We start from the raw sequence: 22,463 nt of genomic DNA, 5'->3' as shown, positions 1-22,463 counted from the left end.
ATGTAGTACAGCTTTCTGAAATTCATTCCTTAATACATCTGGATTTTCATTTACTAGAATTGCTTAAAGAGAGGCTAACATATATCTAGGCAAAATTTAATCAATTATCATAAGTTTTATACTTTTTCTTTTTAAACATAGTTTTAAAAGAGCAAAAGAATAATATGCTTAAAGACCTTCAAGATTCTGGTTTCTGAATTGTCATCTTCCTTCCAAAGTGAGTTTTTCATTTTTCTTAGTTTTAATCTCTCTATTAGTATTTATCAATATTGTTTACTTCCTAATGCCCTGACTGCAATTAGCAGAGTGTGTGTTTATGTACAAGCAGTACAAAGATGCAAAAGACTCCTAAAATTAAATTCTTGGTACTGGAAGGTCAGTCAGCTCAGTTCAACTTTAGTCTGAGAAAAAAAAAAAACAACCTCTCTTCAATCTCATTTTCTACTCTGAAAAAATCTTACCTGAATGATAGATAGACTAGTCCTATTTTGTATAAGGGAACAAAGACATCTCAAACTGAGTGTGTGATAATCTGGTCAAGCCATACATTGCCAGACCTCTTCCTTTTTTCTCCACTGTGTTGATCCTCTTAAAAAGCTGATAAATGATTAATAAGGACATTGGAGATGTGTGAATATGTGTCCATAAGTATAGAGTGGGGACTGCAATGTCTTGATGCCAGTAAAGGAAAATATATGCAGAATTTATTGTATTTGGTGTTTTTTATTATATTGAAAACGACCTCTTTTCTTTCTATCACTACAACTCCTGGAAGCTCCTTTACTCTGTCCCAGGAATAATAGAGTGCCACTCCATGCTATCTTCAAGCAAAGAGCTATCATCAACTTTTCATACATTTGATATTACTTTGTATACTAATGAATTAAGGAGCTCAGGAGTAATTAGTGATCCACATCAGAGACAACAACAGAACAGATATTTCCATAAATGTTCCTTCCATTGTTGCTCTTTTCAACAGTGAGGTGATTCAGGCCAGTTCCAATGGACTTGTGACGGAGAGAGCTATCTGCACCCAGAGAGAGGACTATAAGGACTAAGTATAGATCACAACACAGTATTTTCACTTTTTTGTTGTTGTTTGCTTTTTGTTTTTTCTCATTTTTTTTCCCTTTTTGATCTGATTTTTCTTGTGCAGCAAGATAATTGTGGAAATATGTAAGGGAGAATTGCATGTTTAAGATAGATTGGATTACTTGGCATCTTGAGAAGGGGATTGGAGGAAGGGAGGGAGAAAAGAATCTGGAAAACAAGGTATTGCCAGGATGAATATTGAAAACTATAAGCAATAGCTAGGTGGTGCAATGGATAGAGCACCAGCTCTGAAATCAGGAAAACCTGAGTTCAAATCTGACCTCAGACACTTAACACTTCCTAGTTGTATGACCCTGGACAAATCACTTGATCCCAATTGCTTCAGCAAAATAAGTAAATAAATAAATGAAGTATTTCTTGAAAATTATATATGCATACATTTTGAAAATAAAAAGTTATTAAAATTAAAAAAAAGTTCCTTCCATAACAAATCAGCTTGCTCACTTGACTGGAAGAATACTCAAATACCAACAAAGGTCATTGGCCCATAATTTGGGAACCACTGATCTTGTCTATTCAATCCCTTCAGTAATCATATCTTTTTAGTTTTTTAAGGCTAAACAATCAGGGACCACTGACTGAGTTTCAAATTCTCCATAACAGCACTTCCCATATCTTCAGGTTCTCTAGGCTACTCTTAAATACTCATGAATTGTGGGGGAGATAGCCATGATGGTTAATGAATTGAGTTCCTAATGAGAAACTCTTCAAACAATAATTTTCTGATAAAGATAATTCTGGTTTGTAGCGGAAAAGTCAAATGCAAGATAAAGACAACAAGTTCACATAATTCCTATCTTGAAATATAAACTAGAACCAACAAAAAGTAAAGGTTTATGAAGAAGCTTGCAGCTAATCAGCTCCTTCTTTGACAGGAGGTGCTTCTGTGGATGTGGGAGAATTTTTATAGTAGAACTGAATAATTTAAACAATTTTATCTTTAAGTGAGGATATACTGACATAGTCATAGATTCAGCCTGGATATTTTCATTGCTACTACATGGGTCTGCAGTGAGAAGCTACCAGAAAGAACCTTTAGAAGAGGAAAGAGAATTCTGTTTCAAATAGGCAAACAGTATACTGTGCTCTATTTTTATTTTAAGGGAAAAGATTCTTTGATACTGGATGGAAAGTACAGCTCACATTTGATGGTGCATGTCATCTTGTGACATGCCCTTACCAACTTTATGTCAATCACTGCTGATCCACTGAGATGGCTAATTTGGGTGGGGAAAATACAAAACGGAAATTCAGGCAATGCAGCCAAGCAAGTTAGATGTCACTTTTCCCTTCCTTCAGTGTCCTCTTCCAGTACATACAATCCCTGATCTATATAGATTCACTCATGTATAACTTGTCGCACGTCAAGACCCTTCTGGATCAACCTCCAACAGATGTCAGTACAGCTGTATTCGTAGGAGGAGAGCTTGAGTGGTAAGCAGAGGGAGACAGGCATTGGCTCTTTAATGAGGTGCCAGGGCATCTCAATTGAAATAGTACCACCCCTCCCCAGTTCTTAAATGACAGATGCTCTTGGCTTTTGACCCTTTCCCCCTACACATCCCAGGACAGTCACCATGCTCAGTACTGTGGGGGATAATGCAAAAATAGTCACTAAAATATGAAATTATTTTCTTACTCAAAGGGTAAACATGTAGAATGAAAGAATATCAGGAGTTGAAAGGTGCTTCAGATGTCAACTAGTTTAATCTGTACCATAATAGGAATCCCCTTTATAGTATCCCAACAAGTGACCCTTGCTTGAAGAATTCTAATGATAGGGAAAGCATTATCTTCCCTTGACAGCTCACCCCATTTTTGTATAATCTACTTGTTAGAAAGTTATATTTTACAGGTAGCTGAAATCTGTTCCTCTATAACTTCTGTCCATTGTTCCTAGAGTTTCCCTTTGGTGTTAAATAAAACAAAACTAACCCTTCTTCAAGAGGATAGCCTTTCAAAGCATTGAAAATTAATTATCAACCTTCTCTCTTCAATTCTTCTCTTCTCTAGGCACCATTCCCATTTTCTTCAGTGATTCTTAAATGATATGGTCCAAAGTCCTGCCATTCTGGTTACCCTCCTTGGGCCATACGCCAGCTTGTCAATGTCTCTTTTAAAATTTGGCAATTAGAACTTAACCCAATACTCCAGATGTGACCTGACCCATTCCTTCTAGTTAATTATCTGCAGGTATGGCATTTCTTCAGTATATGATATTCAAGGAACTGGGAGAGGACATGAAGATGTCCAAATCCACTAAAGAAAGGAGTGTCCCTTTGCCTTCCTACTGTTCTTGAGTATCCTGACATTTCATTCATAAATAAAATTAACTGCTCTCCAAGGTTCTGGCACCTATTCCTTCTCTCTCATTCAGCTATTAGAGACTAGAATGATCTTGTGCTTGAAAAACCTAATAGTGGAAATAAGATGGGTAGGCTGTTTCCATTTTTAAAGGACATAGAGCTTTGCAGTCATTTTAGGAAAAATTGCTTTCCCACTCTTTTCTTTTCTAAAACAAACATACAAACAAACAAAGAAACTCTTTCTTTAGAAGCAGCTTCTTGGCTTTTTCCTTACCAGTACAAATGCCCCCAGAAATGTCTTTTTCTTGAGGAAAGATCAACAAGTCAGTCTTGTCTCTCTGTGAGAGTTGTGCAGCTGCAATGCTTATTATCTCAAATAAGTCCAGATGACATTTGAGATGTCTGGACACTGATTGGCTTGCTAGCAGGGTACAGAATCTGACTTTTCTCTTCTCTTCTTTGTCTCTGTTTTCATATGCCTTAAGTCCTTACCCATAAAATATTTAGCAGAAGCATTCTTCAGAGACTGGTATTGACTATGCTGCAGAACTGGCAAGGCTTTGCTGTGTAACTGAGGTGGAATTTCTCTACCAGAGAAATCAATGTGTCCTTGGATTGGGAGTTCCCCCATGCAGACTATGCAGTGAGAACAGCAGTCGCCTTTCAGATAGGCAGGCTGGGTTTGATCTTTCTGCAGAGAGACTCCAAGGGGATCAAGAAAAGATCTCTTGTCTCTGTTTCTGTCTCTGTCTCTCTCTTCTCCCTTTATCCTCCCTCCTCTCTCTTTCTGTCTCTCTCCCTCTCTTTTTTCCCCTCTTCTCTCTCTCTCTCTCTCTCTCTCTCTCTCTCTCTCTCTCTCTCTCTCTCTCTCTCTCTCTCTCTCTCTCTCTCTCTCCCCCAACTGAACATATGTTAGTCTATTTCAGTTATTCTCCAGGTGATTAAAAATACATGGACAAGTTCAGATTTGAAAAAAAAAGAAGCTGAAGATAAATTGCAAAGGAATGTAACTAGTAATGAATAAAAAAGAGTAGCATAATCCTTTAAGAACAATGTTAGAAAAACCAAAGACCAGCATAAACTAAATCTTGCCCTATATGCCAAGATCAATAAAGCATATAAAACATATATAGGATAATGATAAAAGATGACATGGTGGAGGTAGAGCTAGTGAATTACCACTTTGTTTTTGTTTCTCTGCTAAGTAAAATTATTTTGCGATTGGAAAATTAGGGGGAAATGGTTCATGGAGAATTGGAATCCAGGATAAATGAGAAAATAAGAAATATCCTGTTGCTCCTCCAAGAGTTCAAGTTATCAGATATGAATCAGCACAACATTCTTATCCATGTAAAGAACTGGCCTATGTGATTCCTGGCGCATTCTGCATTATCTTTAAAAAAAATCTTGGAGAAAAGAGTCATTAAAAACTGAAGATGAACAAATGTTCTGATTTTCCAAAAGAGAAAAAAGTGGATTTGGGTTTTTCAAAACATAGTCTAGGGCTCTTGATGTGAATTCCTGCCAAAATTCTAGGACAGATTATTAAATGAATGGCTTGTGGGCTCTTAGAAAGGGAAATGGTAATCATTTTGAGCCAGCATGGATTCATTAAGAACATCTCATGCCAAGCCAGCCTTATTTCTTTTCTTGATACAGCTAATATTCTGATAGATCTAGGGGATGCCACAGAAATAATGTACCTACATTTCAGCAAATTGTCTGAAAAATTTTTTTCCATAGCATCCTTATAGACAGGATGCAGAGAGATACATAGATAGTTACAGTTGGAACTTGATGCATTCAAATCAAATTGGCAGGCAATATGAACCTGAAAGAAATAGCTCATATGCTGGATGACAGAATCAGGTCCTCCCCCAAATCTTGACAGACTGAAATGACCGTGTGAAACTAACAAGATAAAATTGTATCAGGATAAATGTAAAGCCCCACATTTTGGTTCAAACAACCTACTGGACAAGTTCAGGAGTGAGAAGACATGGTCAAACAATAGCTCACATGAAAAAGATCTGGGTGTTTTAGTGGACTTTTAGTTGATGTGAGTCACCAGAGTTAGCGTGACAGCTGAAAAGTTAATGCAACCTTAGTCTCTATTTATAGGCCTTTAACATCTAGAATAAGGGATGTGATAATATTGGTGTATTCTGCTGTTTTGATCACATGTGGAGTGCTATGTTCACTTTGTTATAAAGAAATTTAAGAAAGGCATTTAAGAAACACCATAGAATGAGTTTGAAGAGAGTTTAGGAAATGAAGGTCAAGAAAGGTCAAAAGGCTTACCTAAAGTCACATTAGTAGTAAGTCACAGAACATGATTTGGAATTAAGTCTTTTGATTCCAAATTTGATGCTTTCCACCATGGAGTCTTTCATTTTCTAGTAATTGAGTATATATCATGTATTACCTTCTGACTGGGAACTCCATCAAGTGTTTTTAGTTTAGTTTACCTATTATAGTCCTTTGCAAAGAGTGAGTTTCTATTAATTATACCTGAGAGAGTTTGCAAAAATAGAAATGAAAAAAAGCATTTAGCATAGTGCCTGGCACATAATGGGCCAGTGCCTTTTTCTTCTCTTCTATTGAATGTTGTTTGAATGTGAATTATCCAGGATTGAAAAGCAAATCAGCAACCTAAAAAGGATTAAAATCTAGGGATTTCTCACTTTCATTTTATATAACTAAGGAGTATATCCAGAAGGAGGAGTCAGGATGAAAAGAGAATAGTAGAACAATGTATTAAAGTTTTAGGGATGTTTGGCCTGAAAAGGAGAATTGGGTGGAATATAGAGCTGATTTTAAGCATTTGAAGGCTGTCATGTAGAAGTATTGATCTTGTTTTACTTGACCTCAGTAGGCTCAACTAAGAGCATTTAGGTACTTAAGCACTTATGTATTTAAGTACTTAGGCACTTAAGGACACCTACACATAAGTATTTAAGTAATCAATTACTTGCACATTAAGGCATTAATTAGCTATTTAGGTATTAACCTATAAGGATATTTAAGCACTTGGGGGAACATAAATACTTATAGGTAATCAATTAATTAGGTACTTAGGCATTTAAATATTTGGAGGCTTGGCACTTAGGTGCTTAGTAATTAAGTAAACAGGTACTCAGGTACTTCCTTACATAGTGCAGGCAGTTGAATAACTAAAATTAAATGCTTTGGCATTCTTTAGGTTCCTCAGATACATAGAAACATTTAGGTAGTTAGGTATCTAGTAACTATCTAAGCACATCTGAATAGGATTAAATAAATTTGAACTTGATCAAATCTGTTTAAACTGGATTGAATTAATTTGAACAGGATTAAATTGGATAAGAAGCAGCTTCAACTACATAAAAATGGTTTGAATTCAATAGGATTGGTTGGAATTTATTAGAACCCGATTGAATCAGACTGAAAGTTTGGTTTGAACTGAATTATTCAACAATTCAATAATAATAACTCAATAGGCACTTAAGTACAGACAAATTTTGGTAATTAGGTCCATATGCAATTAAACATTAGATAATTATGTAATTAGATTCTTAGGTACATTGGCACTCATAGATCTAGGTGTTAATTAAGTACTTAAGCAGTAAATTAGTTAATTAGGTACTTATACAATCAAATAGTTAGGTGCCTAAGCATGGACACTTAAATACCTACTAATAAAGTCCTCAATCACTTAGGTAATTAGGAACTTGGGCAATTAAATTAACATAGAACACTTAATTATGTAATTAATTGCTTAATCACTTAGATCCTTGGGTGTCAAGGCACTACTTAAATACTTTGGTAATTAGGTATTTAGATGCCCAGTGCCTATTTAGATACCTTTGAAGTACACTGAAATGGTTTAAACCTGGATAAATCAGTTTGAACCAGTTTTAACTAGTTTGAATCAGTGTAAAAGGGTTGAATTGATAAAACTAGTTTGAACCAGATTAAACTGGTTGAATTTGAACTACATTGAATATAGTCACTTTAGTATAAGTAATTAGACACTCAGGTAATTAGACATCCAGGAACTTAAGTACATGGATAATTTGGTACTTAAGCATTATTAGGTATTTGGGAACTTATTTATTTAGAAACTTAAATATTTAGGCCTGAGTCGAGCTCTTTCCATTGTAACTAACCTGCTTCCCAACCTCTCAGACTTATGCTTTTACTAGTTTCCTTAGATCACTGCCTTTTCACACTAGTCCATGTATTCCTGATTCCAAACAACATCCCCCCCTCCATTTTTCACCTTTCTTTACCGTCTGCTTCCTCCCCTCCCCTCCATGAAATACATTCCATAGCAATCCTTTTACTTCTGCCTGACTTTTGCCACTTCAGAGCACCTGTTTGATTGGAAACACTTCTTTTTAGTCTGGCCTTTTCAACATGGCTTTGAATCTTTGATTCTTTAAAATTGAAAAATCCAAATCCAATCATTTTTTTCCCCTTCCTAGTCAATGACATCTTATGGTTTTGTTCCATCCTTAGTATTCTTCACCCTTGTGTCAGCAACAGTTCAAACCAAATTATTGCAAAACCAGTCTTCTTTTAATGTACTTTTATGAAGTGCAGTCCAATTATCTTTATCTTCCTAAGGAATCCATCCAATTAGCCAGAGTCATAATGAGTCAATGGACAGAGAACTTTGTAGTGATATTTACATCCAGATTAATGGGATCCAGGTAAGATAACTTCAAAATCATCAACATTCTAATATCTTTACTTGTTCTTTTTCTGCCTTCAATGTCAGGCACATTTATGGAGACAGGCCTTGCTTCAGGCAAACCTCTGTTTGGGGTTCAGAACATTCATCTTGTAGGAAAGCCCCTAAGTGGCCTCAATAATCAGTTCTCAACCAGGTTAATTTCTTTGAAAATAAGTGTTGTTCTGAGGGTCAAATAATATAATGTAGATAAAATTCTTTGTAAATAGTAAGGTACTATATAACTGTCAACAATTATTACTATTTTAAAAAAATCATTACCACACTGCTTGGTACCCATAAAATGTAAAAAAAAAAAAAAAAAAAAAAAGTCCAGACAAGGAAAGCTTTCAATATACGGAGGGGATGTTCTATGGAGTATATATGGGAGAATATGGATTAGCTTGGCACACAGAATTATAAACAACACAGGCAAATGGGGCTTTATTATATGGCACACTGATGTATGTGTGTAGAGTGGGGATGAGAGCAGGGTTCTGCTTCTATTCTCTTTTGAAGTTTATCATTGGACCCATGCTATCAGGAATGCTCACTCTTCCTTCTTAAAACTGGCCCACCATCTCAAAAAATGTCTGTTTTTCCCTTTCTCAGAGTCCAGTTTTCCTCACTGTGATAGCAGTGTGGTCACACATAACTAGAGTAGACTGACCATGTCATGCTTTTAGAACCAGAGAACTGCAATCACAGGATCACTTCTAAGTGTTCTCTGAATTCTCATGATCCAAATTAGGCCAGACATTTTTCAACTTTCTATTAGATCTATTCATGTAGCTCTGGTGACACACAACTCTTTACTCAACCATTAAAATACAAGGAGATAATGCATTAACTCAAAATAGTCGATGTTTATAAATTGTTTAGCACAGAGCCTGGCACATAGTAGATACTATATAAATATTAGTTATTATTTCTTTTATAATTTATTGTATCATTAGTTATATCATTTATATTATTATATAATACATTAATTTATTATTATAATGAACATAATAAAATAAGTGCAATAAATTAGTATAATAATTAATAATATATCAAATAATATATGATATTATTGATTATATTATTTGTTATTTTTTAATTATTATTACTTTTATCATTATTAAGATATTATAGTTTTATGGGTGGCACAAGAACACTATTGATGTTATCAAACACACAAAGTCCAATTATTTTACATATATTTAGTGTTTGCATCTCTGGGTATATTTTAAGGACAGAGATGGTTTCCTTTTTGTCCTTGCATCTCCAGCACCTAGTACAGTGACTTGCATGTTACAAACACTTTGTAAATGTTTGAATTGGTAGCATAGCAGATAGAATATTGGATTTGGAATCAAGAAGACCTCAGCTGAAATCCTTTCTCTGAAATTTATTAGGTATGTCAACTTTGATGAGTAATTTAACCTCTCTCAGTCTTTTTTCCTCATCTGTGAATTGGGAAGAATAGCAATACACACCAGAGTTGCTGTGAAAATCCGATGAGAAAATGTATGTAAAACACTTTGTAAGTGTTAAAGTACTATGCAAACATTAGCTAATTAATAAAAATAAAAACTAATAAGCAGCTCACCTCCGCTTCCATACTTTCTTAATCCTATTAAATATACTATCCTTCTTCCAGATAAAAAAAGTCATATCTCAAATGGATCTCATAAAAACCTCAAATGGAGAATATTCAAAATAGAACTCATTATATTTCCCCTAAATTTTCTCCTCTTCCAGATTTTTTTTTATTATTGTCCATCACCTTTAGCCCAGTCACCCAAATTCACTGCCTGAGATTTATCCTCAATTCTTCACTCTTATTAACCCTAACTATATAATAATTTGCAAAATCTTATATCTATTATTAAATAAGTACTATGTGTCAGGCAGGCATTGTGATAAATGCAGGGGAAGTCCCTTGTATATATTCTCCTATCTCCTCACCACTATTATTCTAATTCTGACCCTCAACATCTCTTGGCTGGATTATTGCTATAGTCTCTTAATTGGTCTCCCTCTCCAAAGTCTCTTCTTATTTACTTAGATGACAAAATGATAGTCCAAAAGCATATTCTATTCTTGCCATCCTTCTCTCCAATGACTCCCTACTACTTTCAGGATGAAATATAAACTCCTCTGTTTGCCACATAAATCTCCTCAGAACTTGGTCCCTTTCTACCTATTTTAGATAGAAAAGGCTATGTATTAGGCTATAAAAGCCTAACCCACTATACTGAATTGCAAACTATTTTACTCAGTGTCCTAAAGTTGGAATGATTTCTCACTTAGCTAGCTTCTTTTAATACTTGGTTCATAGAAACTGAGTGGATGTCCATCAGTTGGGTAATGGCTGAATAAATTATGGTACACGAATATGATGGAATATTGTTGTTCTATAAAAAAATGATCAGCAGATTTCAGAAAGGTCTGGAGAGACTTACATGAATTGATGCTAAGTGAAGTGAGTAGAACCAAAAGAATATTGGTACCTAGCAACAAGATTATATGATGATCAACTGATGAATTTGGCTGTATTCAACAATGAGGTGATTCAGGCCAGTTCCAATTGACTTGTGATGGAGAGAGCCATTTGCATCCTGAAAGAGGACTATGGGGACTGAATGTAGATTATAACATAATATTTTCACTCTTGTTGTTTGCTTGCTTGTTTTTTTTTTCTTCCTCATTTTCCCCTCTCCCTTTTTGATCTGATTTTTCCTGTACAACATGATAAATAGGAAAATATGTTAGAAGAATTGCACATGTTTAACTTATATTGGATTGCTTGCTGTCTAGGGGAGGGAGAAGATGGGGAGGAAGAGAAAAAAATTATGGACCACAAGGTTTTGCAAGGATGAATGTTGTAAACTATCTTTGCATGTATTTTGAAAAATAAAAAGCTATCACAAAAAAAGACCTCAGTTCAAACACCATCTTCTGTAGGAAATCTTTCCTGTTCTCCTAATCACTAGTACCTTTCCTCCTGAGATTTTTGCTGCTGTTGTTCCATCATTTCAGTTGTATTTGATTTTGATTTTCTTGGCAAAAATACTGCAGTAGCTTGCCATTTTTTTCTGTGGCTCATTTTACAGATGAGCAAACTGAGATAAACAGGGTTACATGATTTTTCCCAGGGTCTTAGAGCTAGTAAGTCTTTGAGACCAAATTTGAACTAAGGTTCTCCTGCCTCCTTTGTCATGCCACTGAGCTGCCTCTCTGAGATTACTTTCCATTTATTCTCTATATTTTTTATGTATCTATTTATTTACACAGTTCTCCCCAATTAGAATATGAATTTCTTGGAGGCAGGGACCATGATTTTGCCTTTCTTTCTCTGTATTTATCACAATGCCTAACACCTAAAACTCATTTTGACTTAATGTTTGTTGACTTGAGTTATTGCCAATTTCTTGGTTAGCAGTCCTATTAAGTTTTGTGTTTTAAAAAGTGGTCATCATTCCACTGTTCACAAAGTGCAATTTGCCTATCTATGTATCCTAATTCCTATTTCTTATCAATACCCTCTCTCTCTGGAATACTTTTGCTGCAACTATTACCCTTTAAACCAGCGGCTTTTAATTTAGAGGCCTTGATCTTGGGGTTTTTTTGTTTGTTTTTGATATTGTGATAGCTAATTCAAGATAATTGATTTCATTTGTAAACCTACATAATTTATTTTGCATTTTAAAACATCATTCTGAGAAGAGATCCATAAGTTTTATTAGATTTCCAAAAGGATTCATGGCACAAACAAAAATAAGAATTCCTGCTTTAAAAATATTCATGTCATCTGAAGAAAATATTCTGATAAATTCATTTGTATGGGGTATGTTCAATCTCAAAAAAAAGTGTTTGCTGCTTTGAAAAGCATTAGAAAAGACATTATTTCACACTAGGAAATGTGTAATAATAATGAAACATAAACTGAGTAAAGAAGGTTTTTTTAGATGGGAAATGCTTCCAATCACAGCATGAAATTGATTATGTCCTTTGTTCACTTTAAAGTTGGCTTATTCTGAGTGGGGAAGTTAAAGGTTTTTTTTTTGCTCTTCTTTAGCTTTCTGGGGGTAGATCATCTGGGGTCAGGTTTAAAGTTTGATCAAGAGACAGAATTTAGTCATTCCGTTATTATCATTAATTCATCAAACATTTATTAAATGTCTACAATGTACAAAGCACTTTGTTCTAATCAAAGATTAAAAAAGGATAGAATCCCTGTCCTTAAGGTACTCACATTTTTTTTTTCTGATGGAGATAGGATAGGTGTTTTTTAGCAAGGAGGGACCATAGGGCAACGCTTTAGGGAGAACAAGAATACCAAAGTTTAGAATGAAAGGAAGGAAAGTATTCTGAAAGAGAGATCTGAGGAGGGAGTATGTTTCTAAGCAAAGGGGATAATCTGTGTGAATTTGTGAAGGCAGGAGATCTAATGTTGTCTTTCAAAAAACAGATAGTAGTCCAATCTGAAATATAGAGTGCATGAAAGAGAACCATGTGAAATTAAGTTGAAATGTTAGCTTAGAGACATATTATGGAAGCCTTTATATGCCAGATTCAGGAAATTATTTCTTCAAGGCAACAAGGTGACATGCAAGACTTCATTTTGGGGATTGGTAAAGGATGGATTAGAGATAGTGGGAACCCACAGGGAAGTAAACCAGTTGAGAAACTGTTAAAATAGTCTAGATGAGGGTAAGGAAAGCCTGAACAAAGCTGGTGACAGTGAGAATAGAGAAAAGAATGGAGGTGGTAAATGTTTAACAAAAAAGTATGTATAACATGCTTTTAAGTTTAACTTTCATCATTAATAATTTTGCATAATTTTCTTAATTCTATCCAATCAACAATTTCATTCAACTTCTTAAGTCTAAACAGTCAACAAAATAATATCATAAAGGTGTAAATATTCTCAAGCAACTAGATGGCACAGTGGATAGTGTGTTGAGCCTGAATTCAGAAAGACTCATCTTCTTGAATTAAAATCTGACCTTTGACCCTTACTAGCTGTGTGACCCTGGGTAAGTCACTTAACTCTACCTCAGTTTCCTTAACTGTAAAATGAACCGACATTTCATAAGGAAATGGCAACCACTTCAGTATTTTTGCCAAGAAAACGCCAGATGGGGTCACAAGGAATTAGATACAACCACACAACAACAAACATTCACATTGAAAATGTAACGATCAGCTCTAACAAGTCAGTAGAGGGAGGCAACATTATGAGAGATTGTGAATATATAATCAAAAGTTATATGTAAGGTGAGAGATAGAGTCCTTTTGACAATTTTGAGGCCTCAAACTTATATATCTTAGATAAAAATGACTCTTTCAGGAGAAATAGTGAACTAGGGAGGAAAGTTGGGTTTAGAACAGAAGTTAATTAATTCTTTTAATAGGCTGAAAGTGAGGTGCTAATGATAATTTAGGTGGAGATATCCAATAGGCACCTGGAGATGTGAAATTAGAATTCAGGAAAAAGATTAAGACTGAATATATAAATTCAGGAGTCATTTGCATGACAGTTAAACATGTAGGGGTAGATGAAATCACCATGGAAAAGAGTATAGAGGAAGAAGAAAAAAGGGTCCAAGCTGGAGCTTTGGGAGATACCTGTGTTTAAAGGGTAGTAAGATAATGAATCATTGAATAAAACCAAGGTCAATTAAGTAGTAGGACACCAAGGAGAGAGCAAAAATGGAGATTTTTCAAGAAGAAAAGATGGTTAACAGTGTTAATTGTTGAAAGTGCAGAGAGGTCAAGGAGAATGAAAAATGAGAAAAGTTGCCCAGTAAGTAATAAGAAATCAAAGTGACTTTGGTTAGAGCAATTTCAGTAGAATAAGTCAAATTACAAAGGACTAAAGAGCAATGTAGTGGTGAATACAAGGAATTAAATGGCAAAAGTTGAAGGAACTGGGAATATTTAGCCTAGAAAAGAGAAGACTTTTGGGATACAACATAGCTGTTTTTGAGCACTTGAAAGACCATGAAGTGGAAGAGGAATTAGATTTATTCTGGTTCACCTCAGAGGGTTAAACTAGGAGAAATAGTTGAAAATTGCAAAAAAATAAATTTAGGTTTGACAATGGGGAAAAACTTTTTTAATAATTAGAACTGTCCAAAAATAGAGTGTGTTCTCTCCTGGGAGTGTATTCCTGCTCAGTGGAGATCTTTAAGCAAAGGCTGGATGACCATTTGTCAGATAAGTTGTGGTGGGGATTCTTTTTTTGGCTTAGATGGCCACTAAGGTCCCTTTCTACTCTGAAATTTTATGATTCTGTGAAAAAGAAAGGAAATATAGACTGATAAATTAAGTGGATATCGTGTCTTATCCTTTTTAAAGGATAAGACAAATGAATATATTTTTAGGCAGTAGGAAAGGAGATACTAGATAGGGAAAGAATGAAGATAACAGAGAGAAAATGATTGATGAAGAAAGTTCCTGAAAGACAGGAGAGGGATGAAATCAAAGTAAGAATAAAGGAGTTAGCTTTTGCAAAGAGAAGTGCTATCTCCTCTGGGACTGGAACAAAGCTGGAAGGAATAGATGAAGATGTAGAGATTTTAAGAGATAGAGGAGGCCGGTAGAAGGATGCCAGGATGGACGACTTTGATCTCAGTAAAATAGGAAACCAGGTCATCTATTATGAAATGAATAGGATCAGATTGAGAACTTGAGGAGGCTGGAGAAGGTTTGGAAGAGACTGTGGAAAAAGTGATGGAGCATCAATCAGAAATGAATAAAAGGACTGTGGTGCAGCATAATCACCCAGTTAAACTTAGATGACACTTTGTTAGGTAACAAGCTAAGTGGACCTTATTGACATGATTTTATGACTTTTAGCAATGTTCAGTGGTTTGGGAGTATGAAAAGAGAGGAAAGATGGGTAGTAATCCAGGGCGAGAATAAGCAAGATATATATGTGTATATATATATATATATTATATATATATATATATATTATATATATATATATATATATACACACATACATATATATATATACATATACATATACACACATACATACATATAAACTTTGCAAAAACAAGATGGCAATGCTATGAGGTACCCTCCCTTTCTCCTCATAAAGGTCTTTCATTTCACCCAGGGCCATCTCCTGTTTTCTTGATCTATATCTTGCCAGTGGACCCAGTGGGCTCTGGAGAGAAAAGTGAGGCAGGTAACCTTGCAAAGTTCTCCCTCACTTAAATCCAATTTATTAGTATGTCATGGCATCACTTCCCTGATGTCATGGTCCTTTTTGAGAATGAAGGACAACAACTAGTGCTTTCCCTTCAATGGCATCTTTCTCTTTACTATGGCTAACTCTGGTTAGTTTGCTGAACTCTATGGATTTAGGTTGCCAGTCAATGGCATATTCTTTTAATGGATTCTTCCAAACTCTTTTCCTTGATAATTCTATTGCTCTCCCAAATCTATTTCATATATACTACTCCTACTGCTTATTTTATCTCTCCATTTTGTCTTCTTTTCCTAAATAAATGTCACTTTTGGCAAAAAAAATTCAAAAAATAAGGTATCAAGACTCTTATTTGAAGATTGCAAACTTATTTTAATATCAGTCTAAGCTAAATAGACCTGAGAGGTAAATGAAGCACACAGTGAATTCCAAGGTCAAACAGAAATATACTTTTTTTTTTGGGGGGGGGAAACAAGGTAATTGGGATTAGATGATTTGACTAATAATCATATAATAAGTGTCAAGTATCTGAGGTCAAATTTGAATTCAGGTCTTTCTGACTCCAAGACTAGTAGTGCTCTATCTATTGCATCTCCTAACTGCCTCAAAGAAAAATCTGTACTAACTTCTCTCACATTTTTCAGCAAGATGAAACAAAAGTTGACCATTCCTGGGAATTCTGGGAAAAGTATTAGGTAGATAAGTGATAGCATTTTAAAAAAACTCCACAGTTTGGAATTAATTTCCTTAATATGAATGAAATGCTGGAAACTAACTGACTTGACTACAGGCTTCAGGGACCTGTGGTCCAAGTTAATAACTCCTTAGCTGTGTTCTTTAGGATTGCACAATTTCAAGAGCATAATCTTACCAGATGTGAGTACTAGGAAACATGGAAGGCAGCACATCATTCTATTGGATTCATCATGAGAAAAAAAGCATCTTTAAAAAACCAGATGTTGTTGCCCATCCACTATGGAGCTCTCGATTTATTGTTCTTCTCTATCTCCCATTCCCATTACACCCCTAGAGGATCGTTCTCCAGTGGCATCTGCAGATGCACTAAACCCAAAGAAAACTCAGGGGTGAACCCAAGAGTTTGCCACTGGGAAACAGCTGTTTCAGCATCAGCAAACAAACAGCCAGCCAGTCAAAAACCAGTGTTTGTTCTGATGTGTAATCAGTATTTCCACAAGGTTCTGAGTGTCAAATTATTTATCTAGGGTAAATGATTTTTACAATCATTTTTGGGTCTCTCTGGTTACAGGACAAACATGCCTGTCAGACTGTGTGCTGGGGAATGAAGCTGGCAGAGAAACAATGAAATGTGGTCTTTCTGGGAGCTCCTGGGTGAACTCAGCCCTGCTGTGGACAGTGACAGAAGAGCTGCCTATATATTGTCAGTCCAGAAAGGTGCAAGATAAACAAAGCTTTCGTGAATCAAAAGTTTGAGACTATTTGATTTGCTCATGATGGAACTAAGTGGCAATGTGCCCAGATAGCCATTTGTGCTATATGGGAAAATGCTTTCCCATGGGATGATTGGGGGGAAAAATCACTATTTCCCCTGCTCTTCTTTTAATGGTTTAGAACACATGGCTGAAAAAAGCCAGTATGTATCATCATCTTTGCTAGGTCTTGTTGATGAGCACTGCTGGGAATTCAGAGGGATACAATGGGCCACATTTTCTACAAATATGAATCCCTTTACCCCCATTTCAGGCATTCAAAATACTCAGAGCTCTCAGGGCCACTGCTTGCTGGCTAGAGTCAGTTCTTGAGCCTTTATAATCCTCACTTTTAGGCACCTCTCAGGGGACAGAGACTTCTCAAACTTATTTAGCATTTCTCTGCCCACATAGTCTTTGCTATAAAATCAATGGATACTTGTGATCAGCTGGGTGCAACAGAAAATGCAATGGCCTAAAACTCAGGAAACCTGGGTTCCCTACTAAGCATCTAATCTCTTTTAGCCTTAAATTACTCATCTGGGAGATAATAATGATGATGATTTTAGCTAGTATTCACAACTATGTGTGTACCAGTATGTACCAGGCAATGTGCTAAGTGTTTTATAATTATCTCATTTTACCTGCACAGCCACCTTAGGAGATAGGTGATGCTATTACCACCATTTTTCAGATGAGGAAACTCAGTCAAACAGAAGTTAAGTGACTGGAGTGTTCTCCAGTCACTTAACTTCTGTTTGACTGAGTTTCCTCATCTGAAGTGTCTGATGGAGACAACTATTCTACTATCTACCTTGCAAAGTTGTCAGCACAAGTGTTTTGTCAATTTGTCAAAAGTCAAAAGGCTATAGAAATGTGAGTCATTACTTTATCTTTCTGAATATGAGCCATATATTCTCTGAACTTGAGTTACATGAAATCTGAGTATGATCTTTAACCATGTTTTTTTTTTTTTCCTTTCAATGTATGGAAATATATTTTCCCTTTAAAAGAAGTATCCTTTCAGGGAACTGATCCTGAAAAAATTAAAAACTTAATTACAATTTAAAAATGAATCACTATAAACTATTATCACTAGAGAAATAAGCTAATATATTTTCTTTTAAAATCAGATGAAAATCTGTGATATGAATTCACTGATAATTATATATAATTAAAAAAAATAAAAACTATAATAATTTGTTGAGTCATTTCTAGTCGTATCTAACTCTTTGTGACCTCATGGAGGATTTTCTTGGCAGAAAACTAGATTGCTTTGCCATCTCCTTTGGCTCATTGTACAGAGAGTGAAAAGTGGGGTAAACAAGATCAAAGGACTTGTCTAGGCTCACACAGATGATAAGTATCTGAGGTTGGTTTTGAACTCTTAAAGAGTCTTTAAACGCTTAAAGATGACTCTCCTGTCTCTAGACCTGGGTCTCTCAACTGTAATAATAGCTAACAGTTATATACATAGGTACGGTGTTAAGCATATTATAATTATTATCTCATTTCATTGCTGGTAAGCGTTAAGTGTCTGAGGTGGGATTTGAACTCAGATCCTCCTGACTCCAGAGAGCTGGTGCTCTATCCACTGTGCCATCGAGCTGCCTCTTATCTCATTTTATTCTTATAATAACTGTGGGAGATAGGTACTATTGCTATCCCCATTTTATAGATGAGGAAATTGAGGCAACCAGGAGTTAAGTGACCTGATTAAGTTCACACAGCTGATGTGTTTCTGAGACAAATTTTGAACTTGGATTTTTTCTAACTCCAAATCCAATGTCTGTGCCCTATGATGCCACCTAGCTGTCCCATATTTATAATGATACAAATACATGGAAGATCGATGATGTCATCAGCATAGAAAAATGCCAGGATAAGAACTTATACCATAAATATAGATTCCAACTTCTCTTCAAATTTGATACCTAAGTCCTGTGAAGTTCTCTGAGGATCAGCAAGGTTATACAACTTCAGTTTCAGAGGTAGATTTTGAACCTGAAGCTCTCTGTTCCCAACTCAGAACTTTGTTATATCACAGTATATCTATTCAGAACAGTATTGAATAATTATTATTGTACCACACCAATAAAGGTACTCAGAGGATTGTAGGAGATAATGGTTATGAAAGTAATATGAGAAGCATAAAGTGTAATGGCCAGGAACAGTATCATGCTTTGAGTTTTTTATTTCTGAGGAAGAGTTTGTATTCAGCCCTGGAGAGCCCAGGTGTTCATGCTCAGAAAGACAGTAGTTCTAGACCAAATACCCTAAAGGTAGAGCCTTGCAGTGGCTGGGGTCTCTGTGGTCTGGAAAGGCAAAGGGAAGAGGGTCTCTTAAGGACAGGATCCCATTTATGATGTGCACATGGTAGTATTGTGACTCTTCTTACTGATGAGCAGATGGAAAATGACAAACAGATAGGAAACTGCAGGGGTGTCCATTAATGTGCTGGGTGTTGAATCTACTGCACAGGAGGCTCTCCTCATGACATTACACTTGGACTTAGAGGCATGAGAACAAACAGCCTAGGGCCAATTTTCCTGATTATTTCAAAATTGTGAAGTCTAAATAGGACAACATGGATTTTTGGAAGCCACATAGTTGACTGTACTGCTGTACGGGAAGACACAAATGTGAACCAGAATCAGGTTTTCTCTCATGCTGGGAACATCTTGCAATTCTCTTCAAAAAATCAGGTTAATATTGTCAAATGGTGGCTACTATCACCAGAGATACTGACCCACCCACTTCATCTTACCTCCCGGTCTAGTCCAGCTGCAACAGTGACAATGTCTCCTGTTTCACTGTTAATTGTGAACATATTCTGGGATGGGCTCTGAGGAGTCTGAGTCACAATGCGGTACCTCACCATACCATTGGCAGTGGTACTGTCATCAGCATCATTGGCTGTCACTGTCATCACATAAGTACCTGGAACAGAGAAAAGTCATCATTATATGAAACAGAATTTGCCATCATGATTTGTTTCCGATAAATAATTAAATCCAAATCTTCATTTGTCAAATGAAAAAACAAGTTTAGAGAGAAGTGACTTGCCCAGGATTACAATTAATTAGTATTTAGTCGAAGTTAGCATAGGGTCCTTGGGCACTTGGCTTCCAGGCTAGTACTCTTTCACACACTGCCTTCCCCACACCCCTTTACCATTGCTCTATCTCATCATTGCCACATTTTTGGAAGGACACAGACAAACTGGAATGCATTTAAGAGACTTCTGCCAGGATGGTGAGAGTGATCAGAGGTTCTGACATCACATGTTCGGTTGAAAGAACTAGGAATGTTTTAGCTTAGGAAGAAAGATCTGTTCAATAAGGGTCACATGGCAGGGAAGACATGATTGCTACTTTAAAATTTTCAATGGCTTCCTATTAGTTCCAGGTTAAAATACAAACTCCTCAGCCTGGCATTCATGGACTTTCACAATCTTAATTCCAAGTTGTCTTTTGAGTCTAATCTCATATTATTCCTTTCATGCCATACTATACTTTAGCTGTTCCTTAAACTTCACTTTACCTTTTCGATCCCAGAGAATTTTCACACGCTGTTCCTCACATCTGGTACTCATTTCTAAGAATTTTTATCTTCCTTTAAGACTCAGATTAGGTAAGATTCCCTCCACAAAACCTTCCCTGATTTTCCTTGCTCTTCAATTGTTAATTCTCACTTCTTCCTCTGCAAATTATATTGTATTTATTTTTTTATGACACATTATATTCCACACCTCCAGAAGAATGTAACCATTTTGATGGCAGGAATATTTGTTGTTTTTTCTTTTGCTTTTGTATCCCTGGCACCTAGCATAGAAACATTCAATTCAATAAACATTTCTTTCTAGGTTTAGGAAAGAAGTTTTCACTTATTAATTGACCTGAACATAATAGGAGCTTAATAAATGTTGGGTCAAATGGCACAACTAAGACCAACAGGTGAAAGTGACAGAGTAAGAGATTCCAGTTCACTAGAACCTAGCACTAGATTCCAGACCCAGCTCTACTACTAAATTTCTTTTTTAAAAAGCTTTTTATTTACAAAACATATGCACGGGTAATTTTTCAACATTGATCCTTGCAAAACCTTGTGTTTCAAATTTTCCCCTCCTTCCTCCCACCCTATCTCTTAGATGGCAGGTAATCCAATACATGTTAAATATGTCAAAATATATGTTAAATCTAATGTATGTATATATATTTATACAATTATCTTGCTGCACAAGAAAAATCAGATCAAGAAGGGAAAAAACAGAAAGAAAACAAAATGTAAGCAAACAACAACAGAAAAGTGCTATATTGTGTTCCATACTCAGTTTCCACAGTCCTCTCTCTGGGTGTAGATAGCTCTCTTCATCACAAGATTATTGGAATTGATTCGAATCATTTCATTGTTGGAAAAAGCCATGTCCATCAGAATTGATCATCATATAATCTTGTAGTTGTCATGTACAATGATCTTCTGGTCTGGCTCATTTCACTTAGAATAAATTCATTTAAGTCTCCCCAGGCCTCTCTAAAATCATCCTGCTTATCATTTCTTATAGAACAATAATATTCTATAATATTCATATACCATAACTTATTCAGTCATTCTCCAACTAATGGGCATCCAACCAGTTTCCAGTTTCTAGCCACTACAAAAAGGGCTGCCACAAACATTTTTGTGAACGTGGATCCCTGTCCCTTTCCTTCATTTAAGCTCTCTCTCTGAGAAATAAGCCCAGTAGTAACACTGCTGGATCAAAGAGTATGCATAGTTTGATGACTTTTTGAGCCTCTAAATCCAGGGCTTTTCTACTGAACCTTGCTGCTTTCATATGATTAGTCACAAAATAGGTGTTGAGGAGGGAAGGAGCCAAGATATAGAGAAAAATCAGGAACTCATCTGAACTCTTCTTAAACTCCTTTGAACACCTTTAAATAATTCCCCTAAAACTAACAAAGAATTGCAAAATGAGTAGATGCCCATCAATTGGGAAATGGCTGAATAAGTTGTGGTATATAAAGGTAATGGAATATTGTTGTTCTATAAAAATGATGAACAAGCTGATTTTGGAAAGGCCTGAAAAAATTTATATGAACTGATGCTGAGCAAAAGAAACAGAACCAGGAACAAATTGTATAGGGTAACAGCAAAAATATGTGATGATCAATTATGAAAGACTTGGTTCTTCTTAGTGGTTCAGTGATCCAAAGCAATCCCAATAGATTTTGGACAGAAAATGCCATCTGCATTTAGAAAAAAAAAACACTATGGAGATTAAATGTAAATCAACATATGCTATGTTCACTTCTTTTTTTGTTTGTTTTTTTCTCTTCCATGACTTTTCCCTTTTGTTCTGATTTTTCTCTCTCAATATGATTCATAAAGAAATGTGTATCAAAATAAATACATTGGGGAAAAAGATTATAATTAAAAAACAGTAATTCCCTAAAACAAATTCTGAAGTGACAGAACCTACAAAAGGACTGGGTAAAACAATTTTCCAGCACAAGACAACTTAGAAGTCAGCAGGAAAGTTTATCACATTTAAGTGAGAGTGGAATACAGTCCTGTACCAGTCATGCCAACACAGACTGGGCCCCAGCAAACTAGGATCGGGCTTTGGAAATGTCTGAGTCAGCAATGGCAGCAGCTACTCCCAGAGCTCT

At 35.7% G+C, this 22,463-nt stretch overlaps 1 protein-coding gene across 1 annotated transcript in view; it reads right to left on the bottom strand.

The window, feature by feature from the left end:
* Positions 1 to 22,463, bottom strand: part of CDH4 (cadherin 4) — a 1,241,109-nt gene that overhangs the window by 164,249 nt on the left and 1,054,397 nt on the right. Inside the window, exon 7 of the mRNA XM_051976684.1 lies at positions 19,559 to 19,731. Within this exon, the coding sequence (XP_051832644.1) occupies positions 19,559 to 19,731 (173 nt within the window). The remainder of the gene's footprint in view (positions 1 to 19,558; positions 19,732 to 22,463) is intronic.

The sequence above is a fragment of the Antechinus flavipes genome, chromosome 2 (assembly GCF_016432865.1).
Source record: "Antechinus flavipes isolate AdamAnt ecotype Samford, QLD, Australia chromosome 2, AdamAnt_v2, whole genome shotgun sequence".
NCBI classification, from domain to species: Eukaryota; Metazoa; Chordata; class Mammalia; order Dasyuromorphia; family Dasyuridae; genus Antechinus; species Antechinus flavipes.
Note: the sequence above shows the minus strand (reverse complement) of the source record. Positions and strands in the feature narration are given on the sequence as shown.